General features: G+C 35.7%; 3 protein-coding genes across 6 annotated transcripts; 1 reads left to right on the forward strand and 2 right to left on the reverse strand.

Moving 5' to 3' along the window:
• Positions 1-356: 356 nt before the first annotated feature.
• LOC124378093 (inositol 1,4,5-trisphosphate receptor-interacting protein) lies at positions 357-18,433 on the forward strand. Of its 4 annotated transcripts, none has more exons than XM_046837608.1 (4): positions 358-507; positions 911-1,600; positions 6,325-6,499; positions 17,745-18,433. In XM_046837608.1, coding segments are annotated over exons 2-3 (690 nt in total). In that variant the 5' UTR covers positions 358-507; position 911; the 3' UTR covers positions 6,326-6,499; positions 17,745-18,433. The 4 variants fall into 4 exon arrangements, 3 of the variants coding, with proteins under 3 accessions (XP_046693562.1, XP_046693564.1, XP_046693563.1); XM_046837607.1 differs by lacking the exon at positions 17,745-18,433 and adding an exon at positions 6,596-6,856; XR_006924158.1 differs by lacking the exons at positions 358-507; positions 911-1,600 and adding exons at positions 5,776-6,008; positions 6,596-6,717 and having other exon boundaries at positions 17,745-18,040.
• On the reverse strand, positions 3,166-5,644 carry LOC124378095 (zona pellucida sperm-binding protein 3-like). The gene is made up of 8 exons (XM_046837609.1): positions 5,097-5,644; positions 4,908-5,020; positions 4,736-4,833; positions 4,238-4,415; positions 4,020-4,146; positions 3,628-3,716; positions 3,475-3,548; positions 3,166-3,379 (listed from the first exon to the last, which is right to left on the reverse strand). The coding sequence occupies exons 1-8, from the start codon at positions 5,529-5,531 to the stop codon at positions 3,372-3,374; spliced, it is 1,122 nt and encodes a 373-aa protein (XP_046693565.1). The 5' UTR covers positions 5,532-5,644; the 3' UTR covers positions 3,166-3,371.
• On the reverse strand, positions 10,011-13,794 carry LOC124378096 (zona pellucida sperm-binding protein 3-like). The gene is made up of 8 exons (XM_046837610.1): positions 13,104-13,794; positions 12,912-13,024; positions 12,736-12,833; positions 11,623-11,797; positions 11,413-11,539; positions 10,486-10,574; positions 10,332-10,405; positions 10,011-10,232 (listed from the first exon to the last, which is right to left on the reverse strand). The coding sequence occupies exons 1-8, from the start codon at positions 13,341-13,343 to the stop codon at positions 10,183-10,185; spliced, it is 966 nt and encodes a 321-aa protein (XP_046693566.1). The 5' UTR covers positions 13,344-13,794; the 3' UTR covers positions 10,011-10,182.
• Positions 18,434-23,462: the final 5,029 nt, after the last annotated feature.

A 23,462-nucleotide genomic window follows, 5' to 3' on the forward strand; every position in this document is an offset into this window, starting at 1 on the left:
ACTGGCGGTGTGGTCCTAGCCAAAGTCTCTGCCTCGCCCTATTCAAATTATACAGTGCCATGTCATTCTGTAAGAAGCTGCGATCACTGAAATACATAAAACAGAAAGACAAAATGTGATCAATTATTTTGACAAAATGATGTTTTTCTCTCTCCATATTTGCCTCTTTTTCTTGCTTCTAACATTCTGCTTTGCTTAAATAAATGTGATTGTTCACATAATGTGCACATCAGTGTAGCTGCAACAATATATTTCGCCATAATCACTGATAGAGGCCTTTGCTCAACAGCACTGTGAGCTTGAGCATATTCTCTCTCATTCTCTCACAGGAAAGAGTCACACATGGGCAGAGAGCGGAAGCGTGCTGTCAGAAGTCTGTTTCAATGTGATAGGCAACATCCTCTGTAGAAAAAGGAGCAGTGGTTTAGAGCCCACTAAAATCGACTTTTCAAACGTTGATGCTGAAAGGCTTTAATACTTTTGGATTGTAGAAACAAAAATATACAGGTAAGTAGATTGAAATCTACTCCTCTGTTTGATTTTTTTTACTAAAATGATGACAATGCATCATAAAAAAAAAAAAAAAACTACCTATTCACTTCAAATCAGGAAGTCGAGAAGTACTAAGAGTTGGTGCACTATAAGATCATCCTGGATAAATGTGCTATCCAAAGGTTCACATAGCAATCCATCAAAAAATTTTAATAATGAATTTTACTCATCAAATTAGTTTACTACATAAGACAATAAACCTACTGGTGAACATTGTATCATATAATCCAGGATTATTTTCTATCGTGATTTTTTGCATTAGTGATAATATTTCTTCACTAAATCTAAAGTCCATCAAAAACTGTTTCATGTAAGAATGTAATGGATGTGACAAAATAATTTCCTTATTTGCATACAGGATGGAGGAAATGCTTCTGCGAGCGTGTGTAGTAGTGTTCAGCGTGCTGTACATCAAGGACCACACTGTCTATCAGGAGCAGGAGGAAAACATCTTCATAGACATGCAAGAGCGGGAATATTTGCTGCAGAAGGAGACGGCCAAGCTAGAGCAGGAAATGCATCAGGTGACCACAGGGCGGCCACATTCAAATCAGGAAGTGTCGCAAAGTCATCGCAGGTTGAAAAATGAGGAAGGGGATGATACAGATGTTCAAGTTGAAAATCCACCAGAACACCAAATGGATGTTTTACACATTCAGGGTAAAACAGTTCCGCATCCTGATACTATGCCTTCAGAGGTACAACGTGGAGTCACAGAGGATGTAGATTTACCCCCAGGAAATGGAGTACAGCCAGAACTTGTAAAAGCCTTTGAGAACGAAATAAAGAACATTCACGTGGAGGACATATCAGGGCACAAGAAGGAACCGTCGCACAATGATCAGAGAACAGAGACACCAAATGAAGCCAAAACTAAAGCAGGCCAAGGAAATGCTCATTCTTCTTCTTTTGATCAAGTAGAAGGAATGTTAAACCAAATGACATCTGAAGACAATCCACACAGAAAAGTTGAAAAAAGCACAGAAGATATAAATGAGGAACAGTCCACTAGCTCAAGCCAGCAGTCAACAGAAAACACTTACAACTGGTATTTATTGAAAATTCTTTCCATACTATCATTGATCCGCTTCTTCAAGAAATACATAACCAAAAGCTCACAAAGCCCAGGAACAGCATTTCCAATCAAACGCAAGACTACAGGTAGATCTACTGCTATGTTTTCAGAAATATGCATTCCTGACCACCAAGTATTAAATAGCTTTTATGATCAGTGTGTAAAATTACCTCAGAGCACACGTGGCCGAGTATGTGAATTTGTTGAAGGTTTTGTGGATGAACTTTTGGAAGCTGCAAGAAAAGCTAGCAATAAAGAATCTGACATGCTTATTGGTGACTTTATTGGTGTAGGCAGTGTATATGAGCTTTGGGCTACAGGAAAGACTGTGGTGTGTGACTTGTACGTACCCATAACTGCACCAAGGTCACACAGATTTGATGTTGAACTTTGGAAGGAGAAAGATGCTTTACTTTTGGGTTTAGGTAAGATCAAAATGGTGAAGGCTGTAACTACTTCAAACATTTGCCCTTGCATGAATGGGAATCCTAATGATGAGGATACATTATGTCTTCTTCATCCTCAAAGTGAGACAAGCAAAGCTGGGGGAAATAAAGCTGAGAGTTCACTATGCCAAGAAAATACATATCTTTCTAAAAAACAAGTAGTGACATGGTTCAGGACAATGATTATCAAAGCATGGGGAGAAATCAGTCACAAGTATGAACTTGAGCTAAGATTTCATAGCCGGGTGGCTCCCGGGGCTTTGAGAGTGCGATTCCGATCAGGGCAGGTTATTCTATTTAATATTACACCTGTAGTCCAAGTTGAAGCTTCCAAAGTATATTTAGTCTCTTTTCTTTCAACTAATCAAAACATCTCAGACATTGACTGGCCCATTTCTTTTGCTAGTTATGAAAATGCTCTCCTTCAATACTTCAGTAAAACTCTTCCCTACAAATCATGTCATATTGAGTGTCTCCAAATCCTCTCATTTCTACACAAACAGCAAACGTGTCTAACCGGGAAATGTGGGCTTACAAACCATCATCTTAAGTCCACGTTGTTGCATCTGTTGATGTACAATCCCACAGAATGGAAACATGAGCAGCTAATGTGCAGACTGACCGATATGCTCGCATTTCTTGGGCAGAGACTTCAAGAAAAAGAACTTCACCATGCTTTAGTTGGAAATGTACTTGTTCCTAAAGATATTGGGCTTCCCAAAGAATTTCTAACAGCAAAGCCAACCAATCTTTTTTTCCCGATGGTTTTGGATGAAGAACATTACAAGAGAACTGTCCACCACTTTCAAGAACTAGTGAAAAATGCACCTGTGCTTATCCAGGAGTATGGTTCAATTAAAAGCTCATTACAAAGGAAGTGAAACAGTACTTGACATTTAAAAATGACTGTACCCAACCCATAAGTAACCCTTGCAAGTGGTGTATTACTATCCAACCAAATATAAAGCCATTGCTGCATTGACAAGTTGTGTGCTTGCTGACCAAGTTGTTTGTTAATGAATGTGCTGTATGGTTCATTAAAACAAGTTAATAACTAAAGCCACCACCATTGAAGTTCTTTGAACACTGCAACACTTTTGACCAACAAGGCTTTATTATGCAACATGTAATTAAAAAGCAAAAATGCATCATGCATTAATAAAGCATTTCCTCATCAAAGGTGTCCCAAAACATCTCAAACCCTCCACGATGCAGGGGCTCTTCACCTAGTTTAAAGGATTTCGGTGGAAGTTGGTCAGTCTGGCTCTTCTCAACATTCCAAGAGTTGCTGGAGACCTTCATACTGCTACATCAAGAGATTAAAATGTTAAACTTCCACATGGCAAAAAACAATGGCACAGTTCCTTTAAATTGAAATAGAAGTAGAAAGTCATAACTGACTTGATTGATCTGGAGCAGGGCAGGAAGAATCACAGCAAGCACAGACCGAGTCTTCACCGTTCAGCTCCAACCATCTAAAACGGTGCACAGAAATAAAATTAACCTTAACTTGCCAAGACATTTTGTTCAGTAGTGAAACGGCTTGAATCTCACCCTTGCATTTCTGGTTTGTAGGAACACGATTTTGTGCTTGCATTTGGTATTTCTGGTCCAAGCTGCATTTCACAATGAATGAACATTTCCTTGGGGAAAAACCAAAACCAAAAAGCAGTGTTCGATTAACTGGGACAAATTTTAAGATCTAGTCACATTTAATTACTTTTAGTATGTGGTCTGCTATATTGCCAGCATAGCAAACCCCTTACCAAGATGTTGGGCTGACAAACACATGCAGTTTTTAGGCATAGGCAAACTAAATCACAACCAGCTATCTGGCCTACCACCTGGCCTGCCCTACCACCTTCAGCTTACATTTAATATACAGTACGTTTGCATACTTGATTTTAGGGGGTTCTAGAAACAGCCCCGAATTACACAATACTTACAGTCTTGTTTTCAGGCTGGGAGACCATGTCCTTAAACACAAGGGCTCCCACAGAGAACCTAAGTGTGGCCTTATCATCGCTAGGGTAGAACATGCTTTGAGGAGTGTTCTTACCATCCACCATGCATCTGCACAAGAGGATTAAATGTTTATATAAAAAAATAGATGTTTATGTAAAAAGTTACAAATTACAGCAGATACTGTAGCATTAGTACTTACCCAAAGTTGTCTACCACAATGTATTTGGAAGAAGTAGTGTCAGGGTTCTGAGACGCCGTGATGTAACACTTGCTCAAGTAGAGCCTCTTTCCATCATTACTATGAGGAGCTCTGGCTTCAAAGTACATTGGCTGGCCTATCGTATAAGACTGCAATGTACCAAGAGGTTCCCAATTTTCTGCAAGAAGAATAAATCATTTGAAATGTCTAAGAATGAACAGCTTAGTCATCTTAATGATATGGAACAGTCTCAAATGGATGCACATTATTGCTCTAAAAACAGCTTGATTAGAGGCATTCAGTGTATTGGAAAATTGTAATTTATTTTAGCAATACTAGTACTTTCTAGAGTGAATCATTTAAGAAGCACCAGCTGAAAATCAAGTTGGCATTTTGTATGAACCCAAAATGATACTGACCAAAATTTGAGTACGCCTGTATTTATTACTAGGCTTATAAAATCTGGCCTTACACACAAGAAAAGCAGAGTATGCTTACCATCTACAGGAGTGAGAGAAACTCCACTTTGTAAACTCAAGAAAACAGTGCCTGCCTCAATCTGAGGACGATAGCCAACACTGTAGGCACGGAAATGCCTATAAAGCAGGAGTTAACCATTAGATTTACTAGAAACAAGACATTTAATTGTTGAAGAGAGAAAAGTTCTAACTTGTTGTAACGACACTCCAGAGGCACAGAAAATGGAAGCTCACGAACAACCGGTTCATCAGTCACAGGCTCATAAAGCAGTGTGTTTGAATACAAGACCTCGTTTTCATTTTCCTGCAAAAGACAAAATGGTAAAGGGGAATAAATACAAGTAGGCAACCTTACTCAAAATTAGATTAGAAATACATACTTGACGCTGTGCGTTGCAGTTGTTAATAGGGTACAGGAAGTAATAATGCTCAGGTGTGGCTTTATTCACAGAACATGTTCCCACTTTGAGATATTTCCCTGCATCTGGATTGGTAAAGAGACTCTTCACAACCCTCACATAAATCCGGTCAACGTGACACAAAAGCTCAATATTGTTGGATTCTGAAGGCAGAGGTGCTTCTGTTGCAGGAAGAAGTTTTGGCAGCAAAATCGACTTCATCAAATCAGTTACGGGTCTGTGGTTTCTTGCAGGTTTAAAAACGAGTTTATGGACGTCTGAGGAGAGGATTTGCTGAAACTGTGGTAACTTCAGTGGTGGACATGGAGTATTAGGAGTGGGGTTTGTTGGAGCTTTATCCTTGTAATTTGGCAACAGTTCCTCCAGTTCAGGCCATGTCTCACCTGCTGCAGTCATAAAGGATAAGGACTCACCATGTAAGGCAGCGCCACCAAGAGTAACACAGCTTTCAGCAACATTTTATTTGCATGTCTAAAAGACCCACTAGAAAATCTTCCAAGCCAACCTTGACCCATTTATAGCAGCTAGATGAGGTGAAAGAGGTGTGTTTATGGAGTGATTGGGTGTGATCTGCAGCTGGGGCTAATCACCTTAACCAAATTATAATTGCCACTAAAGGGAATGATAATTCTATGTAAAGTCTGACCTCTGCTGGTGAGCATGCACTTATGCCATGTATGTTTGTTTGCAAGTGCGATCGATTCTAGTTATTACTAAATAACCAAAGTAAGTCATTGATTGCTTTATTTTTTCCTGTGACTGATGAACCGGTTGTTCGTGAGCTTCCATTTTCCGTGCCTCTGGAGTGTCGTTACAACAAGTTAGAACTTTTTCTCTCTTCAACAATTAAAGTTTCTCTCACTCCTGTAGATGGTAAGCACACTCTGCTTTTCTTATGTGTAAGGCCAGATATATAAGCCTAGTAATAAATACTTACATTTTGGTCAGTATCATTTTGGGTTCATACAAAATATCAACTTGATTTTCAGCTGGTGCTTCTTAAATGATTCACTGTAGAATTTACTAGTGTAAAATAAATTACAACAATTTTCCAATACACTGAATGCCTCTAATCAAGCTGTTTTTAGAGCAATAATGTGCATCCATTTGAGACTGTTCCATATCATTAAGATGACTAAGCTGTTCATTCTTAGACATTTCAAATTATGGTGACTTATTTTTCTTGCAGAGAATTGGGAACCTCTTGGTACGTTGCAGTCTTATACAATAGGCCATCCCATGTACTTTGAAGCCAGGGCTCCTCATAGTAATGATGGAAAGAGGCTCTACTTGAGCAAGTGTTACATCACGGCGTCTCAGAACCCTGACACTACTTCCAAATACATTGTGGTAGACAACTTTGGGTAAGTACTAATGCTACAGCATCTGCTGTAATTTGTAACTTTTTATAAAAAGTATATAGATGCATGTTTATGAAAGCATTTAATCCTCTTGTGCAGATGCATGGTGGCTGGTAAGAACACTCCTCAAAGCATGTTCTACACTAGCGATGATAAGGCCACACTTTTCTGTGGGAGAGCTTGTGTTTAAGGAAATGGTCTCCCAGCCTGAAAACAAGACTGTAAGCATTGTGTAATTCAGGGCTGTTTCTAGAATTCCCATTGCCCACCCTCCCATGTAAAAGGGTTACAGTTAATTTGTTAAAATGCCTGAAATCAAGTATGCAAACATACTGCATATTAAACGAAAGCTGAAAGAGGTGTGTTTATGGAGTGATTGGGTGTGATCTGCATCTTAGGCTAACCGCCTTAACCAAATTATGATTGACACTATAGGGAATGATTATTCTATGCAAAGTCTGACCTCTGCTGGTAAACATGCGCTTATGCCATGTGTGTTTGTTTGCTTGTGCGAGCGATTTTATTTATTACAAAATAACCGAGTTGTATTTAGGTTATTTATGTATTGAAGTAATTGATTGCTTTATTCACTTTGAGGTATTTCTAACAACAACAAAAAAATCACAGCAAGTCTGGCATTACAATACAACTTACAGTTTCCTGAGGCAATTTAGTCTTTTTATTTCAGAGCCATCCAAAGCCTGAAGCTGTTACTTTCTTGTGTAAAAAGAGACATGTGGCTTCTATTCTTAAGCTACTTGTTTTCCAAATGCAGTGATCCATGCTTGTTCCATCCAGAAGTGATGCTGAATGTGGGCTTTGTCTTAGCAGTAGATGTTTCGTACCTACCAAATACACAGTGACCATGCCAAGTAAGCGTCAGTTATAATCAGGCATTTTCTAAAGCCATGGATTACTACTAGAATGTTTGCTGAAACCTCTAAATTTAGCCTTCAAACTTAACAAAAGGTCTGTTTTGCTTATCAGTCTTTTGATGAGTCTGAAAGTATTTTTTTTAAAAGAAAAACAGAACATCACAGTCTGTTGAAAAGTCTCTGTCTGTGGAATAATTAAACAAATTCCAAGTTGCCAGAATAAAGAGTGAATAATGGTGCTTACACTACGCTGCTTCTGCATGTACAGTACTTGCAAAGGCACAGGCCCAGTTAAACCCACGCTGGTATAATCAAGTATAGTCAAGCCGAACCCTGGCATGGATTATTTTCTGAAACCATAATCTTGTGAAATCCCCTTTATATTTATATATATATAATATAAGTGGAGTCTAAATATATATTTAGATTTAGGGGGAGAGAGAGAGAGAGAGATGTAGACATACTAAATGAATGGAAAAGCTGTCTAATATAAGCTACATACACACTTCTACTAGAATAGTGACTAACTAGTAGGTGCCAAGAAATACTAATTAGATTTTTTTACTTTAATTTGATTATTTTTTCATTCACGTTACAGACGCTACAGATTAAATTAAATGTCGTTTTTAATCTGTATTTGGGCAAGGTTTTGGGTTCATTCACCAATCAAGTTTGGGAAATCTTGTGTCTTGGGGACAAGTTATCCCAACATGCTCTGTTGTCTTGTTGTTCTACCTGTTAACATTTTATCTTAGTGAATTTCGGATTTACAGACTTTAGTGTTCAATGATTTGAAAATGAACCTAATATATAGAGAAATCTAGTATATGCGAAAAATCTCACACACAGCCTACTGTCTATATACTTGTCTAGGTGTCGTGACCGATATAAACACTAGAGAGTCTCAGACATGACATTATTTGCAAACGAAAACCTTTTTTTAAACCAAAACTCTATTTTACTCTGTATAAATCTATAATAATTCTCTATAATAATTAAAATTCAGTGGCCAGTACGTACTGTAGCATTGTTTTGTCACAAATAATATTGCTCATATAGCACTCATTTACAATGTTGAATTTATTATTACTAATAATAAACAGAATACAATATTATAAAACATTTTATATTGTACTGTGGATGAATGCTCTAATATCATTTGACAGAAAGGACTGATCAGGTAATTATCAATAAAGTATTACAAATAATTTGAATAAACAAAAACTTCAAATAAGGGAAAATATCTAACTTTTGACTGTAACATTTTAGTATGGTTCACAATAACCATTTTTTCTAATTAAGTAGCCATATATTCTTATATTTGTATGCAGTTTGAGCTCCAAAAATGTTAATGTTAATGTCTTTTAGACAGTAATTACCAAAGTTACTGCCAACTATTTCCTTTTTACAGTATGCAGATTTTACTTGCAGGTCTCTCAAGGATAAATGTTAGTTTTCACTCTCACTTCTAAACAGATCATGATTATCTGAAAGAAAAAAAGAAAAAGCTTGAGCCAAGTGATACTGCGAATATATGGTCATCCACTGACTACTAAATCATTAGGAACAACATTTATTTTACTGTCTATTGTTGCTGGCATCTCTTTTACATGAGTGGCCTTAGTAGTAGTAGGAGTAGAGGGTTGGCTTCCTAGAAACAAAGTTATATTTACACTACATAATTTATCTAACATTTTAGGAATTGTCTCATCCCATCCAAATTTCATTTTGTAAAGCTGTACAGAATGTTTCACATTCAGAATAAGTGGAACAAAAACGGCAATAGGTTTCAATTATATTTCCAATATAATTGGAAAAAAAATACTTTTCTAGTTAAAAATAGAAGTAAAACAGCCATTTTTGGAAAATATCCTGGACTGATTCTGGTTTCTCCAACGTAGTGTCTGCAGGACCATGTCTGGTTTCATGGACCCATCACTAAACCTTTTTCTTCCCAACCCGCTATTGAAGCAAACCAATCACCTTCTCTTTCACAGTATATAGTGTTTGATTTTCAAAACACCTCTCTTTCAGGCTGATTTTCCTCATATAGAGGCAGGTCAGGTCCTTTGGGTGTCTTAGGCACTGTCACATGTCCGTTCAAGTTCCTGTCTTCTGTAAATATAAGCGTCTCATTTCCTCAAGCCTTCGCCCTTGTAAGCCGCACAAGAAGCACTTTAGACCAGGTTACAATATATTAGTCTGGACACTTTACATCGATACAATTAATAGGCCCAAATATATACATTATGCATTTCCATCCAAATAAAACCATAGTTGTCTACTTGGGGTGGATAAAATTACTAATGAGAACTGTTCCTGAATTGGCTTCCATTGGCAATTATGTTCAATGCTTATAGAATGATTCTTGTCTACACTAAATACATCTCTGCTCAGCTAAAATAAATAAAAACAACCCACCATGTCCTAGATGTTTGGCACTATAGGTTCTTGAAACCAGCCACCTTTACAGTGACCCTGATAGTATGAATGGATGTAACAGTTTAGTGACAGAACAGATGTGTGAACCTCAAAGCCTGAATCTTAGTTAAAAAGTTTGCGATTAAAAAGAAAGCCTAAACTAGCTTATAACTGTACATTTCTATTAAAGAAAACCCAGAGATTTTATTACAAGAAACTCTTTTGGGAAAATAAAATCTTTATTATAGTCTATGTGCAAGAGGCACATGGATCAATCATTCACTAATCCCTTCATTTTTTTCAATCATTCGCCTTTTTCCAGAAGTGGTGAAACTCTGCGTAGTTCATGGATTCCTCCAGTGATTCAGATTTTTGTGAAGCTTGTTTATTCTATTGACTCTGAACATCCCAGGAACTGCTGGAGACCACCTGCACAAACACTACATCACAAATTAAAACATTTAATGTTGCTCTCCTGCTTACTTTAAGCAAAAGATCTGCTGGTCTCAACTGCACGCAAATGTAATTTTATAACCAACCTGAAGGATCTGGAGCAGGACAAGCAGCATCACAACAAGCACAGACAGAGTCTTCTTCATACAACTCTGACCACCTAAAGTGTAGCAACAGGTCATTTTAGATTTCTGTACAATTAAAATGTTAGCTTTGGTAGTGCAATACAGTGAAACTCACTCTTGTGTATCTGCCTTGTAGGAACATGATTTTGTACTTGAAGTTGGTATTTCTGGTCCCAGATACATTTCACAATGAATGAACATTTCCTGGAAGATTAAAAGATCAAAAATGACTTAGCATTACTGCTAGGCAATCAATCACCATTTTCAGAGATGGGAAGTAATGAAATACAAATAAATTGATTTACATTTACTTTAATTTGACAACTTTACACTGTTACTTATTAAATTTTAGTTAAGTTTTTTAAATAAATCTGTACTTTTTTACATTTTTTGAAACCAGGCTAAAACTTAGTTTTAATCTTTTTAGTCACATGATTGATGAATATTTTTATTGCATATAATTTTCTGCCCACCAAACTTAATCATTGCGCTGCTTTTTCTTCTACCACTGGTGTAGCATTTACTGGCTATCGTGCACTACAGATGTGGGCTAGCTTACAAAGCTAACAACTAGCAAGGCAGAAGGCAACAAGAAGTCTGGGGTAAACGTGGATGAGACAGAGGGTGTCGGCGATGTAAACATGACTGAGAACAGATATTCCTGGTCACCTTTTCTCTGCTTGTGTTCTATATGGTGGCTATTCAGCCTGGATACATTCATTAGATAACATTTGAAGTTCTTGTGTCTTTATATATAATGTGGTGGTTATATGATGTGAGGTCCAGTTACCAGCGTGACACAAACGGGTAGTAGTAATGGATACTTTTTACTAAAGTACATGTCGGAGCACAAACATTTTTACTTTAACTTGAGTTAGAAATTTTCAGTATTTCAACTTTTACCAGAGCGTAAAAGTGTAGTTTTAAATTAGTATCTGTACTTTTACTTAAGTGAAGCATGTGTACTTTTCCATTTCTGACCATTTTATTTAAATACTGTAACAGGATATTGGGATGACATGGTCAGCTTGTATGTATTTACCTTCTTGTCTGCAGAATGGGAGACCGTGTCTTTAAACATAAGGGCTCCTATAGAGAACCTTAACATCGTCTCATCGTCACTAGGGTAATACATGCTTTGAAGAGTGTTCTTACCATCCACCATGCATCTGCACAAAAAGATTTAAAGTCTACACATACACAACATGGAACAATAAATGAAAGCAGAAGCTAGCATTAGCAAACTCCTTACCCATAGTTGTCAATCACAGTGTATTTGAGTGCATCATCAGGGTTTTGAGAAGCAGTGATGTAGCACTTGCTGATGTAAAGCCTCTTTCCAGCATGACCATGTGGGGCTCTGGCCTCAAAGTACATTGGCTGGCCAATTTTGAAACTCTGCCATGTAGCGAAAGGTTCCCAATTCTCTGTGAACCCCCACCCACAAAATAAATAAAATAATCCACACAAACAGAAGTCAATGTAGCCAAAAAAATCTAAAGCAGTACTTTCCAAAGACAACTCTCTCTGAAAATATGTTATTCTAGTTACATAAAGGGCACTTCAAGATTGACTAAAATGGACTGTTTGTTCACAGATCGCATTCAAAGTGAAACCCTTATAGAAAGATAGAACCAATGCAACATGTTTAATCTAGGCTACTTCTTGCACTAAAAGGCATTTTCAAAGTTCAGTAAGATTAATTTGTGAGCAGAGGTAGAAAGAGTAATAAAATTCTACCTAGAAGTACTATTTCTTAAATTAAATTTTAAGTAAGTAAAAGTAAATTTACCAGTCTAAATATACAAGTAAAAAGAATCATTTAAAATTTACTTTTTTAACAGCAGGAACGGGGGATTCTAGAGTAGTTAAAAATGGACAAGGAGATAAATCTAAAATTAGTTTTTCCATGAAAGGAACACATTTACAAAAAATAAAACCTGTTATGTCATTTATGATCATGAGAACTCTCAAATGCAGATTCAGAATTTCACTTTTAGCTGAGTCTGAATCACTGGCATTTGCATTTGTGTTCTGCCTATCAATCAGTGCAGTAGTTTCAGGGGTACTATTCCACCCCTTTATTATTATTTTTAGTTATTTTTTATTTATTTTTATTTTTATTTTAACCCAGTAACAATGATTTAAAATGTATTTAACACTTCATACTTTAAGTACAATCACAGCTTCTAAAAACTACTTTACAAAGTAGAAGTAAACAAAAAAAAATTACTGTGATGCAAGTAAATGTATTTGGTGAATTTCCACCTCTGATTGTGAGTAATGATTGAACTGACCCCAAAAGCATACACACATTACTAGTCTTATAAAATCTGGCCTTACACATAAGTCCAATTATGCTTACCATCTACAGGAATAAGAGAGACTCCACTTTGTAAGCTCAAGAAAACAGTGCCTGCTTCAATTTGAGGACGATAGCCAACACTGTAGGCACGGAAATGCCTATAAAGCAAGTATTGGCAGTTATATTTACTGGAAGCAGCACATTAAATTGTATATGATGAGAGAAAAAGTTCTAACTTGTTGTAACGACACTCCAGAGGCACAGAAAATGGAAGCTCACGAACAACTGGTTCATCAGTTACAGGCTCATAAAACATTGTGTTTAAATACAAGACATGGTTTTCATTTTCCTGCAAAAGAGACATTTTTAAAGAGGAATTTAATTATGGAGATTTTAAAACACAAAAAAAAGTGATTAGAAATACATACTTGACGCTGTGTGTTGCAGTTGTTAATAGGGTACAGGAAGTAATAATGCTCAGGTGTGGCTTTATTCACAGAACATGTTCCCACTTTGAGATATTTCCCTGCATCTGGATTGTTAAAGAGACTCTTCACAACCCTCACATAAATCCGGTCAACGTGACACAAAAGCTCAATATTGTTGGATTCTGAAGGCAGAGGTGCTTCTGTTGCAGGAAGAAGTTTCGGCAGCAATATCGACTTCATCAAATCAGTTACGGGTCTGTGGTTTCTTGCAGGTTTAAAAACGAGTTTATGGACGTCTGAGGAGAGGATTTGCTGAAACTGTGGTAACTTCAGTGGTGGACATGGAGTATTAGGAGTGGGGTTTGTTGGCACTTTATCCTTGTAATTTGGCAACAGTTCCTCCAGTTCATGCCATGTCTCACCTGCTGCAGTCAGAAAAGGATAAGACTCACCATGTAAGGCAGCGCCACCAAGAGTAACACAGCTTTCAGCAACATTTTATTTGAATATCTAAAAGACCCACTAGAAAATCTTCCAAGCCAACCTTCACCCATTTATAGCAGCTAGATGAGCCAGCACAGGGTGGTTAAGGTGTGATTGGGCGTGCGCTTCACCTGGTGTTAATTGGCTGTTAGTTAATAATTGCATGTAGGGAGACATTGAGGGTGGATGTCTTCAGTTGCCCCTTGTTTTGTCTGTAGGTGTGAATAGGTGGATGCAATCAGGGGTTGTACCGATTTTTCACATAGTATACCCCATTTTTTGCAGGCATGAATCATCCTTATATTGTTAAATAAATAAGATTATTATCTATTTAAAAGAATCTTTTTTTACACAGTCAGGGGATTGTCCTGAAGACCAGTAACCCTGAACTTTCACCAGAAAATGAATTTGGTAATCAAATGTGGTCCTTACATGAGAGAAATGCTGTGAAGGTAGCTCTTCATTTTACCCATCAAGCCTTAGTAAGCTATGTATTTTTGGCTTGTCCCTAAAGGACCACTAGGGGCAGTGTGTAGCACCTGGACACCAACTTTTATGCATGTCAAGATTTTCAGCAAGTCATGGTGCAGTTTTCAAAATAACTATCCCAAAACCATCATAGGGTCCCAACACCAAGAAACTTTAGCTGTTATCCAGACTTCATAGAACATAGAGCTTTACTAACACACAACTAGCACTGTCATTTACTCTGCCACTGGAGGTTTGTCACATCTGGATAGAATGATGTTGAGGAACATAAGGGTTCTCATTAGGACTGGCCTGAAATGTGCACACAGAGGATGTGAAGACACAAATAAGCCCATCATGAAAAAGACAAAATGAGAAGACACTCCTCACTGAGTCGTAAGAGTTTGTCTATAGGCTATAGTGAGCTTTCGCTCAACACCCAGTGGAGTAATGTCTTTGAAGGTAGGATTTCTATGATATTTCCTTGAGTAGAAATTCATGTTTCATTCACAAAGTAATTTCAGAATTATCTTATTACTAATACTTCCAAAAAAACTGTTTTCCAAGAAACCCACTTCAGGTCAGTATGCTGTATAAGTTCTCACACCTAGTACATATTAACATATTACAAATACAGTATACGTTATGTTGAATGAACACACAAACTTACAGAGAAAGATCGAAGGGGGGGAACTGGGCCTTTTTCCCTTCAGCACCTACAGGATGGTTATGTGAACACTTTAATGGGAGTAAATAATGATCCTCCTGTCTTTCAGTGTACAGGGAGATTTATGCACCTATAGCTACAATTTTCTGTTCAGCTGCATATGATCCATGTATATCAAGTCTCAACATATGCAGGCATGTTTCTTGGGTTTTCTCCTAATCACATAAAGTTGGTCAAAAACCTGCAGGCTATAAAGGAGACGTCTTTCATTCTTGCACTATTTTGCATGTTAATGTGTTCTATGCTCAGTTCATTTTAAGATGAATTTCACTTCCTAAACATGGTGCATTGGTCAACTTTTTTTACTTAAATATCTTTATATGGGTAAATGACAATGTATCTGAGACATTTTTCCATTTCTCTATGACAAAATTTAGGGTTGTTTAAATGGGATGAATATAAAAAAGACTTCCTCAAAACAGCCCAAGTGAATACATGTTCTAACTAGTTGCCTTCTAGTAGAGTAAAAAGGGAAAAAAAAAACCTACTTTCCCACCATTTTTGAGAATTTATTAATTTTCAGTTTGATCTGGCTGAAATATTATTCTAAGCTCACAGTAATCCGGTTTCTCAATTAGCCCTAGAGCAATGCTGAGGGCTTCTGATTGCATTTATGGCATACATCCTTATCCAGAGCGAATTACAGTGATCTTGTATATAAAACTAAGCAGTTTATGGTAAAGGACCTAACTCAAGCCAGCAGTATCAGTTTGGTGGTATTGGAATTGGAATTCACAACCTGAATCTGAAGTCCACTGTCTTAACCACTGAGCTATTAAAGATCGCTTTCTTTGCAGTATCTTTGGATGTTGTTCTAGTGGTTCTTTCCTTGCCTCTGGTATGATCTGTAAGAGCTGTTACCTGGCATTATTGTACTTAAGAGTGAATGGATGGTAGGGAATGGAATTAAAGACCCTTATTCTTCAAACAGCTTCATAAAAGCTGGCTGAAGATGCCATGTTTGGTTTACAGCTACAACTTTAGCTACTCTGACAGTATAACAGTTCCCCCGAAATACGATAAAGTGGTTTGTGACCAAGAAGTTCCTCAGGAAGAAGGATCCATCGACAGACCAAGAGAAAACAATGTCAAAACAAGGGTCAACTAAAACAAAACAATTTGGGGGTATAAATAATAATATATTGTGCATCTTTACTGGAGGTATTTCATGTATTTCAACATTGTGTTTAAGTTTTTGTTCATTTGTTTCTTTCATTTACTTATGTCTGGATTTTCTAGGATGTAGCTTTTTGTCAAAATTATACCTAAAACCTACTGGACCATATCCCCCATCATCCTCTGCATGCCACATTACCTAGTCACATGTCACTAATCACTTTACTTTGATCTTTTTAGATTATTTGTATAACAATTTTAACAATAGACATAAAATATGCATTTTAAATGAATAAATTAGTTTATACCTTAATATATACCTAATATGGTAATATGGGACTATTATGGGAACATTCATTCAATATAGATTCCATCATTGTTAAGGTTGTTAAGAGGAAGTTCACTGATTGGCACTTGAATGTGAAACTGTACATGGTGATTCACTTACCCGTGTCCCTTTTCAAATGAATTAGTGTATTTAAATCTCACTTTCCACCACGCTCTTTGTCTCACATTTGTAGTTCCATGGTGGTTATCATCTAGAGCAGGGGTCACCAACGTGGCACCAGGTAGCCCGCAAGGACCACATTAATAGCCTGTGGGCCTTTTCTAAAAATAGCTGTTTCCTACTTTGTTAAACCATTGTTGATTAGTATTATGAGAAATCATTAACCTGATCAGTGTCTTCACATAGATGAATATCATTAATTATTACTAATAACATATAATTAAACAAAACTTTAACATGGCCATACACTCTAGATCCGGGCCACCAGCCCTTTACATTAATCAGTACCCAAGTAGTAGCTCTCAGTTTCAAAAAGGCTGGTGACCCGGGTCTAGAGTGTATGGCCATGTTAAAGTTTTGAAGTCCTTGCTTTATTATTGTCCTATGGTTGTACTTTTACACCTTTTTCAATCTTATCGGCACTTGCATCTGCCTTTGCTTGTTTTAAGCGGCACTTTTTAAGTGTTTAATATAACATTGTAGTGCTAAGTATCTCGTTTTTTGTTGTGCACTATGCATAATGACAATAAGATTGACTACCACTTTGCAAACAGTGAATAGAGGTAGGTGTAAATATAATAAGTAGCAGTTACAAATGTTTAGTATAAGTACACCAGGTAGAATTGCAGGAAATCAGACTCATTCCCAGACCTTATATGTTCGCATGATTTGTGTTACAAATGGGACAGAACTCTAGTGACACTTGATTACGTTTTTTATTATTGATTTATTTTGTCACTTTTCAGAATTAGGGCATTGGAAATCAGCAGTACAATACTGGAGAAATGTTACTTCCTTTTCTTGATAAAAGCCAAAGGCCTGTCATCTAAATTACAGTTAAAAAAATAAACCTCTCCATAAATCACTATGATCAACCTACAACATGTCTGTTTGCATGAAAATATGTGTAGCCTGTGGTTCTCTGTCTGTTTTCCAGGTGCATCCACGATGAAGCATGTTGCACAAGTTATTTGACTCTTTTCGTTCACTCTAAACATTTACATGTTTGTTTTATTAGTACTTTTAATTTTTTAACATTATAATATTATATAACCCTTTTGGATGCACTATTTTGGAGCTAAACCAAGACTAGTTCTTGTTTTCATGTCACAATAAGCACACTAACCAAGAACTGAACTTTATTATTGTTTTCGTAACTATTGTTCCTGTGACAAAGCTGAGGTAAGTGCATAATATTTAATTTTATGCAGGTGAGATTTATAGCCCAGGTAAGATCTACATCTATGTAAAAAAAAAAAAAAATCACATTATGAAATATCCTATCATATTGCTCCTTCCAATACACATGTTTATTATCTTTGTGGTCTTTTTTTTTTAGTTTTGGCAAGCACCAAACACCTACGCTAAGATTTGGCTTGGAGAAGACTGCCTAAGGAAAGACGCTGTGGAAGGTTGGGCCATGCTGGCATGAGGAGGCTGTTTTGTAATCCAGACACATCATAAACATAAGATGTGGTGTGCAAAACATGAAACAAACAGGGCACACTGAAGAAAGCATTTTTGCTGAAATGCATGAGCCTGCAGGCCATTTTTTCCAATTTTGTATTAAATTATGAAGTAACACAAAGCTTTTAAATTACATTACATTTAATTTCATTAAAATAAAAAGTCTGCCTTGATTTACGTTTATTGTACTATATTCTTTCCTCACCAATGAGCACCTTTAAACATACTCTTAATAATTACAGTGTTTTGCATGAAGACCTTACCAACCAATGATAATGCGATTAATAATTGTATTTACACCCCCTTAAATTCAAATTCTACAGTTTAAAATATCAGGTAATAATACATTCAGCTCCACTTTGGTCTCACCTGTCCAAAAGACATTGTTCCAGAAGTCTTGTGGTTTGTTCAGAGGCAACTTTACAAATTTAAGCCATGCTGCCAAATTGTCTTTTAAGAGAGAAGAGGTTTTTCTCCTGGGAACCCTTCCAAACATACTTGTTTAGTCTTTCTTTAATTGTACTGTCATGAACGTTCACAGATTATATTCCAACTGAGTGCTGCAGAGTCTAAGATATATGTACAGTATTGTGCAAATATTTATGTACAGTATTGTGCAAAAAAAAAAGGCAGGTCTGAAGAAATGCTGTAAAGTAAGAATGCATTTTAAAATGTGTTAATAGTGCATTTTTATTAGTTTACTAAATGTAAAGTAAATAAACAAAAAGGAAACAATATTTAGTGTGATCTCACTTTGCCTGCAAAAAAAGCATTACTTCCTCTAGTTAAAGTTGCACACAGGTTTTTTTGAAGAAATTCGGCAGGTAGGTTGTTCCAAAAATCTTTTAGCCAACCACAATTAGCCAATTAGATGCCTCCCGAATGGCTTTTCCATGATTGATAAGTGTCTGCCTGTATTTCTCAGATTCGAATACACCATTAATCTTGGCCACATCACCAGCTCTATGCGCAGAAATTATCCCCAAATTCGCAGGAAGCCTCCACCATGCTTCACTGTTCTCTGCACACACTTATTGTACTGCTCTCCAGTTCTTCAGCGAACAACTTGTATTTTTTTTGCTACAGAGAAATTTTTGGATTTTGACACCTCAGTCCCTGTCCTGTTAATTGATCATCACCAAGTGTGATCACCTCTAGAAGTTTTCTGGTCTGGAGACTTCAAGTGTGTGTTGATTGGATTCAGATATGCTGAATTTAGAGTCCCCACCTTGAACTCTTTGTCATGGTCCTCAAACCATTTATGAACAAATTTTCTTAAACACTGCACCAATGTTTTGGTAGATGCAATATGTCTTAGTGATATCTACATGAATGCCAAGACCCAAAATTTGACCTGAGAATCACACTACCTGTCAACTTGCCTTTTTTCTATAGTGAATTCTATCTATTCTATAGTGCATTCTTCTATATTCTAGGTATATGATGTTCACTCACCCCACTGTCCGTATAATGTAAAAAAAAAAAAAATAAATAAAAAATAATAAATAAATAAATAAAAAAAACATAATTCACCAGTCCAGGAGACCTTCTTTCATTGCTTTATGGTCTATTTCTAAAGTTCACATAGATGCATTCAGTGGTGGACAGGGGTGGACTCTCTGAGCACTCTGCAGCTGTTACTTGCTGTGTGTTCTGACACCTGTCTTTCATAGCCAGTATTCACTTTTTAGAAATGGTGCAATAATAGGTCTTCTGAAGGATTAGACCAGATGAGCTAGTCTTTGCTTTTCCACTTTCATGGCCTTGGCCACCCATGTCTCTGTCACTGGAACTGACTTAACTTGCTGCATAATATCCCATTCCTCATTACTTAAAATGTTCACCAAGCTAATCAGTTGTATCCCTCTTATCTGGCTGTATTTTATTGGTTATTAATGGTTGATCAATATATAAATATGTATTTTTGTACATTATGTATTACAAATATGTACATTGTGATGTCTTATGAAATAAAGTGACAATTATCTATCTATCTATCTATCTATCTATCTATCTATCTATCTATCTATCTATCTATCTATCTATCTATCTATCTATCTATCTATCTATCTATTGTTTTTGTTTTGATAGAATGGTACTAATCCTTCCAGGTGGAATGGATTTTTCTCATATCATTTCAGCACTGATGGAGTTTTTGGGCTGTACATCAACAGATTTTCCCTTAAAGCTAAACATGCCAGGCCGAGTTGAAGGCAAATGACTTGATGGAAGAATATTTTGCTCTAAGGAGTTTCTATTTTCCTTTTCTTTTTTTTTTTTCATTTTACATTTATGTGCTTTGTAGCATACCTTTTATCACTCATTTTTTTTTCTGCTCTTGAAGTATGATGTAGTATTCTGCCTTAACTTGAACGCTAAAATATATTTTTTTGTCCTCAGGCCAAAGGGGATTTCAGCTTTAAAACCTCTCATCTCACTCCTGTTTAAGACCTGAACATTAAATTTAAAAGTGCATGGTAGAAAATATAATTATACTAAAAAAAAAAAAAAAAAAAAAATATTAGAGGATAAAAACACTATCTAAGCCTAAATCATGTTCATGTCTGTGCATTGTTTTAAAGTTTCTTGGTATGTGCTGTTCATGCATTACTTTGAAAGATATTGCACCTTCATGTAAAATGAAAATTACAATTTTAAGAATTCATTAAAATTTTTAATAACTTTTTTTTGGCTTTACTACATAAACATACTACATTTATAAGATTCAAATGTAATTTTGGTGATTTTAAAGTAGTAAGTAGAAGTAAAATTGTACACAACTCAGGAAATGACAAATTGATATAGATGAAGAATAAACTAATTCATATTTGCTTATTCTTTCTGTATTAAAGAACAAAATGGCTTTTATTGAGTTAGCTTATTCTAAGCTTATAATTTATTCTTATCCTTTCTATTGATTTCTCTCCATGTGCCCTTTGTTTACACTGACAAATGCACTATGATTCCACAAGGTCCTGTCACTACTGTATTTCTTGGTTTTGTCCTGGTATTCTGTGTGCAGTCTTTGATTATTTTATATATTTATATCCTGCTATGTTATATCCTGCTCCAATATAATAACCTATCATACACTGTCTGATTAATTTACATAATTTGTTAAATTCTATTTGCGATGGATAAATGGCAGAATTGTAATTATTTAATGAATTAAAGTTAAAGGCTTCTCTATAATTGAGATCTATAACTCTGCCTGAAATATTTTTCCCCCAATAATATATGTATAACTCATCAGATTTCAATGTTTGGTGAATCATCAGATATCAATGCTCAGAGTCATGAATGATCATGATTTACACACCAACCTCACACACCTTGCAGGGGCATTAAGTGGTAAAAACAGTGACGAATATGAGAAAAATGATGTTGTATGTATAGTTTGAATATGAAAATATTCAATATTTTTATGTCACAAAAACACAATATTCCTTTATATCACAGATCAAGGCAAAATATTTCATAGCCAAAATATGCATCTACATTTAAGCGAGGATTGTTAAATGTAGCAGAATGGCATGTATCTGGACTTTATTTAGTCTTATACAGTTGTATTCTCATTGTGTTTGGTTAGTAGGTGTGAAATAAATGTCCTTAACACCACAGGTTTGTATTAATGTACTAGTTATAATTATAGTATTTTGGGTTTTTGTTTATCCAATTTTCTATGTTAACTGTTTTTTTGGGCATTTATTTATAGTAAGAAGAAATGTCTCCAGTGTCAGTCAAGTCTTGACATTCACTTTTCAAAGTACATTTTGTCTTACCTTTCTTTTATGTCAAAACGAAGCTGTTTACAGCTGTAATAATAAAAGTAATAAAATGTGGTTATAGCAAATATAGGCAATCTTTGAACATTGCTTGGCCAACCCGATTAGTTAACTGGAACTGTTATAAAAGTAATATTGTGATAAAATGTAAATGTATATTAAAATAAAAAGAAAAACATGTTGAAATGCTGAAAATGCTGTCATGTGGGAAGACAAATCACCTAACCATGATATAAATATCAGACCACATCAGACTATTCCATGTTGATTTGTTTTTCCAACAGCACACACTCTCTTACTAAACATTACGTTTAAATCACTTCAACAATATCAAATATAATTTTGTCTTTCACTCAAAATTTACTGAATATTATTTTAATAGATCCACTAAATAATAAGCCCTGAGTTTAAGGGGCTAACAACCAGCATTAAAAGGTTCACAAAATAGCATTTTGCCTTCATCATGTTACAACTGGTCATTTTTTTTTATCTTAGAGCTTGTCATGGTACCAGGACAAGATGTTTTCTGTTGTTTAACTAACAACTTTTAAATCTTATCTCGCTTTAATCTCCAAACACTGAATATTTTTTGAGCATTGTAACTTATATTTATGCAGTGGATCCATCTCTAACCTCAAATACCTTCCTGGTGAGGCTGAAGGTTTGTACCTGATTTTGGATGTTGTATGAGGAATTTCGAGGGACATCTTGATTTTTTTATATGGCTGAGAATAAAAACATTTCCCACAAAAGAAAATTCCCACAAGCAATGCCAGTAAACTACAAGTAGAAGGGGTACATTTAGAAACCATTACTGGATATTTGCTTGTTCTTTTTGGATGAAACCTTTAAAAAAATGTTTAAGTATTAGTATACATAGATCTCACTGAAGAATATTTTAAGGGCTTATCTCCTTCATAATACTTCAGCATTTTGTCATAATGATGACCTCTTTTATCTACAAAACTCATGCAATTATTTGGGTTATAAAATAGTCTAAAACTGTGATTGTTAAAAAAAAAACTAGATTGAGATAAGGATGGAGAGATTTTTAGATTTTGGACTTAAAAAGTCCCACTACATGTATAAATGTGTGTGTGTGTATGTGTGTGTGTGTATACTGTGTGTGTGTGTATGTGTGTGTGTGTGTATACTGTTTGTGTGTGTGTGTGTGTGTGTGTGTGTGTGTGTGTATATATATATATATATATATATATATATATATATATATATATATATATATATATATATATATATGTAGAAACATAAATTATGATGAGAATGTTTTAATGATTTGAACAATATATGCAGTTCTATTATAAATATAATATAATTAAGATATGCATATGTTTCCAAAAATAATTTTTTAGTGTAATAGATATTTAATAAAAAAAAAAGGCAAAACTGCGCTACATACTGGATTAAGGATCAGTCCATCATTGAACACTACACACACACACACACACACACACACACACACACACACACACACACACACACACACACAATTGACCAGAGCCACTTGACCAATGAGCATATTTTGCAGATATAAGACTAAACCAGAGAGGAAAACATGTATCATGATGTACTAAGTGGAAGATTTATATTATATAATGCCATATTACCATACAGAAATGGTACAGTAATAATACAGTAACATACCTACAAACTATTACTTCTCACTTATAAAGCACTAAATGGTTTGGCTCCCATGTATCTATCCAGTCTTTTAACACGCTACAATCCGCCACGCTCCCTGAGATCTCAAAACTCTGGGCTTCTAGTAGTTCCTAGAATAGCAAAGT

This window comes from Silurus meridionalis, chromosome 24, assembly GCF_014805685.1.
Source record: "Silurus meridionalis isolate SWU-2019-XX chromosome 24, ASM1480568v1, whole genome shotgun sequence".
In the NCBI taxonomy this organism is placed as follows: domain Eukaryota; kingdom Metazoa; phylum Chordata; class Actinopteri; order Siluriformes; family Siluridae; genus Silurus; species Silurus meridionalis.

Coding starts and splice junctions, on each gene's coding strand:
- LOC124378093 (XM_046837606.1), top strand. CDS start 912: ATGGAGGAAATGCTTCTGCGAGCGTGTGTAGTAGTGTTCAGCGTGCTG.
- LOC124378095 (XM_046837609.1), bottom strand. CDS start 5,531: ATGACTGCAGCAGGTGAGACATGGCCTGAACTGGAGGAACTGTTGCCA. Junction 3,717..4,019: donor CCCAGCCTGAAAACAAGACT/GTAAGTATTGTG, acceptor TTTTTCCCCAAG/GAAATGTTCATTCATTGTGA. Junction 3,549..3,627: donor TACAAACCAGAAATGCAAGG/GTGAGATTCAAG, acceptor GCACCGTTTTAG/ATGGTTGGAGCTGAACGGTG.
- LOC124378096 (XM_046837610.1), bottom strand. CDS start 13,343: ATGAAGTCGATATTGCTGCCGAAACTTCTTCCTGCAACAGAAGCACCT. Junction 12,834..12,911: donor CTGGAGTGTCGTTACAACAA/GTTAGAACTTTT, acceptor CTTGCTTTATAG/GCATTTCCGTGCCTACAGTG. Junction 11,540..11,622: donor ACTGTGATTGACAACTATGG/GTAAGGAGTTTG, acceptor CTTTTTGTGCAG/ATGCATGGTGGATGGTAAGA.